Consider the following 4,658-nt stretch of genomic DNA (forward strand, 5'->3'; position numbering starts at 1 on the left):
TAAAGGGATAGTTCGCTTTCCAAGCCCCGATTCGTTGATTTCTTTTGCATACGGTAGTGTATTTCGAACTTTCCCAAATCCGTGCAGTAGTTTCCGGCAGCTCGAGCGGTATGATTTATTGTAGGCATCTGAAAGCAACGAGATCCACACAAGCAGGCTTTCACGCGGAGAAGGACGTGCGCGCGACGTCAGTCTGACGACATGAGGGAGTTCCCGTTTCCCTGGCATCGAGAAGCGGCTTCCTATCACCAGCCCTGAAGCAACGTCACGAAACGTCACACGAGCCGATCGCAGCCTCCAGTAATATGCTCCTCCCCCGGCGCCCGCCCGTGCTGCCATTGCCCACAGGAAAACACTGGAAACTAGGAAAGTATAGGTCAATCTCGAGCGAAAAGGTCTGGCGGAGAGTTGTTCATTGTCTATTGCACACGTCCAGCTGCTTTCTTTTTTTTTTTTTTTTCAATTTTCTTAGGAAACATACTATCTCTTTAAGGCTGAATACTTAAAGGGGATGTGACGGCCCAAATTATGCCGGATAAATGTAAAGGACAAATATTTAGATAGATGTGGATCCAGCAGAGCCGTTGCCCAGATTCAAATAGATGCGTAGAAAATGGGCATTTACTAATACCGAAACCTATCCGGCTCCAACATCACTGTAAGCGTCAGTGAGGCAGTTCGGGAGGGTGAGGGTCACATGCTTAGGAGAACCAATGGGTAAGGCCGTAGCTCTCCCTCCTCTGACGTCAGAGCATCACGTAGGAGTGAGTGCACAATGGTCTGTGTCTCGCCAACTACGATACGTAGAAGAATATCTATTTTTCTTAACTGTGCGCATGATGTACTTCGTTGTGGACAGGGTCCGTAATAACAATCATTTTAAAGGTAATTTGAGTAGATTTAGACGTAGATTACAGTAGATTTAGATTGATTATCAATGAATCTAATGTTAACGTTACACTTAAAAGAGGAAAAAGAGGATGATGCAGACTTCTGGGATCTTTTTTGTTGTGCACGGACCTCGAATGTGATTTCATTACATTTCAATACGCATGGCAGTAAAGCTTTTGTATGTGCTACTCGATATCATCGCATTTGGATTGGGCGCCGGACTATGCGCTCTGTTGTATTACGTCGACATCTGGGCTGACCAGCAATTTCCGGGATGCTATCATCCTGTTGCATGTTATGACTACAAAACGGAGATGGAAGACAGCTTCGACCGCAGTATAAGCCCATGCGATGACCTCTACGACCACGTCTGTAATGGCTTTACGTTCAGACACCCGGAAGCGCCAAGCCAATCCGCATTGCTGGACTGGAGGGATCAGTTGTTGCTCCTCGATCTCCTAAGTAAGCCACGGGGCGTTCATAGCTCTTCGGTATTCGACAAAGTACCGCTAGCATACCAGGCGTGCATACGCGTGCAATCGAAAGGAGAACATCACATTGACATAATCAAGAAACTCTTCAAGACTCTGAATTTTGAGTGGCCTGTCTTAAAACAACAAAGCGGCTTTAACTTTCTCGACGTATCAGTAGGATTTGCGTTGGACTATGATATCAATTTTCTCTTCGGACTGACGCTATTGCCTTATTTGCGTACACACACCAAGTACTCTCTAGCTCTCATGCGGACTCAAGGATTCTTTGCTATTGACATGTCAGACTATACTCATGAAAGAGATGAAATCCGAAGCTGTATAACATCTTTCGTCTCGGTTTCTCGTCTCGTCATAGATTCCATGGTGGAGAAAATCGTCATAACGGTAAATACGATATGGGCAATCTACAAGGTGTTTCATGCCAGTTATTATGCCAATTATACCCCAATCGCCGACATCCAAGTGTACACGCCATCTATCACTCCCGAGCAGTGGATGCAGAGCCTGAATAAATTCCTTCCCAACGGACTTCATGTCACGTACACCGATGAGATCCTCGTCTTTGGCGATACAGAGGCTACCTTCCAATATATCGTACCGTTGTTTGAGAAGATGATGGACGATTTGATGCTTTTCTACGGTTTGCATTTTGTTCGATCTCTGGCGCATACTTTCTCTTTGCACGTGCTAACGTGCGACAAATCCGGTCGCACGAAATTTTACCCCGACTATACCGTCCGCTGCCTCTCTACGATCAACCGAATGGCTCCGTTCGCGCTCGCTCAGATTTTGTATGACGAAATTTTAGAACCTTCTAGGGTGAATAAAACTGGCGTTATTTACCGCACGATACGGGGAGCAACGGCCGATTCCTTCGCGAACCTTTCTTGGCTGATGACTCCCGCGACCCGCCAAACTGCCGTGGATCGTGTGAACGCCATCGAAGATATTGAAGGAATGCCAGCCCGTTTCAGCACCCGAGAATCAATCGAGGAATTTTATTCATACCTGCCACAGTTTGATCGCTCATTCATTGAAGATTTATTAGAGGCCAACCACTCGTGGATGCAGAGGTTAAAGACATTGCTGAATGCATCGGGAACGGTGGTTACCCCAGAGGACGTAACTCAAGACTTCATTTCTGCAAATGCCTTCTACTGGCCGGCGATGCACGTGATGTACATTCCTGGCTCGATTATGCAGTCTCCCTTCATCAGTGAGGCGATGCCGCTCTCTGCCCAGTACGGAAGCCTGGGACGTATCATCGGACGCGAACTAAGTCGAGCTTTCAATTTCCTTGCTGGTAGGTTTACCCCTGCTGGGATGACGGTGGATTGGTACGACGCAATCTCAAGCTTTCAGTTCAAACAGAGGTTGAAGTGCCTCATAATACAGATGAATGCTGTTGTAAACACCACGACACTGGGCAACAACTCAATTGCGGAGAACTTTGCAATCCACACAGGATTTGAAAAGGCAATCCTTGGCTATCAGTCGTTAAGCGAAAAGGGAGAATCCTTTCTTGGCTATACTCCTGATGAAATGTTCTTCATCAGCAGCTGTTTCGCGATGTGTGGGAAGTCCAAGATGGGTTACGGGGAGGACGAGAAGAAGCCGCCGTTTGGCACGCGTTGTAACCTACCTGCGGGAAACTCCAAACTGTTCGGAGAGACTTTCAACTGCACATCCAGCAACAAAATGAGCTTTGCGACACGTTGCCAATTCATCTAAGTCTGCCAACCAAGCTGTATCTGGGAATTTGAAGTCTCTCGTGCTTTTACATAGCGGTGCTGTGACTGCAATGAATAGTATTGGAATTTGCATGATCAAAATAGCAGTTCTTTTTAACTGCAACATTTAATACGAAGTTTACGTTTCACTTTTCCAACGTTGACAAGTGTACTATGATTCCGTTCGTGATATCCGTTGTGTAGCCACATAGCACGGCTACCATATTCGTTACCTGTTCCCCGTAATCAAGCAGCAACTCCGATACATTTTACATTGGTACAAGAGGTACCGGATGCTGAACGGACTTTGCGACAGCGTTTTTCTTCTTCCTTTTTTACGTTGGTTCTTGGAACCTTACTCATTGATCGAGGTAAATGACACGCAGCTGACGTAAACACCAGAAAGTATCTCTAGGATAAACAAAGGTACAAGTGGCTGTATATAATTGAAGGCGTTTTCTGTTGGATTTTCGGTAGCACATGTCCGCGCCAAATGAATCTGAAGCATTTCTAGCGAGGCTAAATTATTTTCAATTCTGTTCTGTTGTTTTCAAGTCGCTGAATGTGATCGAATTAGGCGCTTAATCAAGCGCAATACAATATTATTTTGGGAGCTCAATGAATCATACATATTTTGTAGACTCATGACACTGTAATGAACGTTTTTAATCGTTATAGCGCCTTGTTTTCTTTTTTCTTGAAAAAAATTTCACTCCACACAGCTTTTTCTTCAAATGCTTCATAATGAATGGAACGTGGTATGCCTTGGAAAAAGGAGAAAACCATACATAGACTTTTGTACCTGTGGAGGCCAAACTCGCCTTATACAAAATATTCAAAATATACAAAATATTCATGCATAGTAGCACCACGACCTACTAGATTATAACGACCACGTCACAATCAGAAAACTCTATGAGGAGCCTGTCCGCACGATCCGCCAGGGGCGCTACTGATCGGCACAACACGATTGGACGATGGAAATTTGAATTCTGAACGCGGAGAAGCGTGTGTACGACTACCGTAGCAGACGACAGCGATAGCCCCTATGAAAACGCGTAGAATGATGATGATAATCAACCTCAGAATGAAACATCTGTGGAACGTCCACCGCTTGTACAAAAATACTAAGGTAAGCTGAAGTACAAAGTATTGTAGAAGTTGAGGAAGCAATAACTGGGACGATCAGAAGTGCCACCGCTACCTTCCAAAAATGCGGCGCATAGAAGGGGTGCGCCTGACATGGTCGTTATAATCTAGTAGGTCGTGAGTAGCACTTGTGGATAGTAACTGTTATACGTTGCATAGTTATGTATTCTCAGTTATGTATAGATAGGAATTCTCCCGAACTTGTTACTGGTGGGTAGCTAATGCGCGCTCCAGATGTCGCAGGCGCCCATTTGGATACAAAGCACAAAGCCCAATTGTGGATAGCATACGGCTAAGCAGTCTTTCTTGCCGCCCAGCGGCAGCCGGTTTCCGCACATGTGTACCGCATGCGGATACGGGCCCTAACTCCCGGTTGCGCATTAGTTCACCTCAG

General features: G+C 45.6%; 1 protein-coding gene across 1 annotated transcript; it reads left to right on the forward strand.

Annotated features, from left to right (window-relative positions):
* Nucleotides 1-1,052: 1,052 nt before the first annotated feature.
* LOC135387965 (neprilysin-3-like) lies at nucleotides 1,053-3,116 on the forward strand. Its single transcript, XM_064617248.1, has one exon. It carries the CDS (start codon nucleotides 1,053-1,055, stop codon nucleotides 3,114-3,116), a length of 2,064 nt encoding a protein of 687 aa, XP_064473318.1.
* Nucleotides 3,117-4,658: the final 1,542 nt, after the last annotated feature.

This window comes from Ornithodoros turicata, chromosome 1, assembly GCF_037126465.1.
Source record: "Ornithodoros turicata isolate Travis chromosome 1, ASM3712646v1, whole genome shotgun sequence".
Taxonomy (NCBI): Eukaryota; Metazoa; Arthropoda; class Arachnida; order Ixodida; family Argasidae; genus Ornithodoros; species Ornithodoros turicata.

Bases quoted from the DNA above. Each gene is read 5' to 3' on its own strand.
- LOC135387965 (XM_064617248.1), top strand. From the start codon at position 1,053: ATGGCAGTAAAGCTTTTGTATGTGCTACTCGATATCATCGCATTTGGA.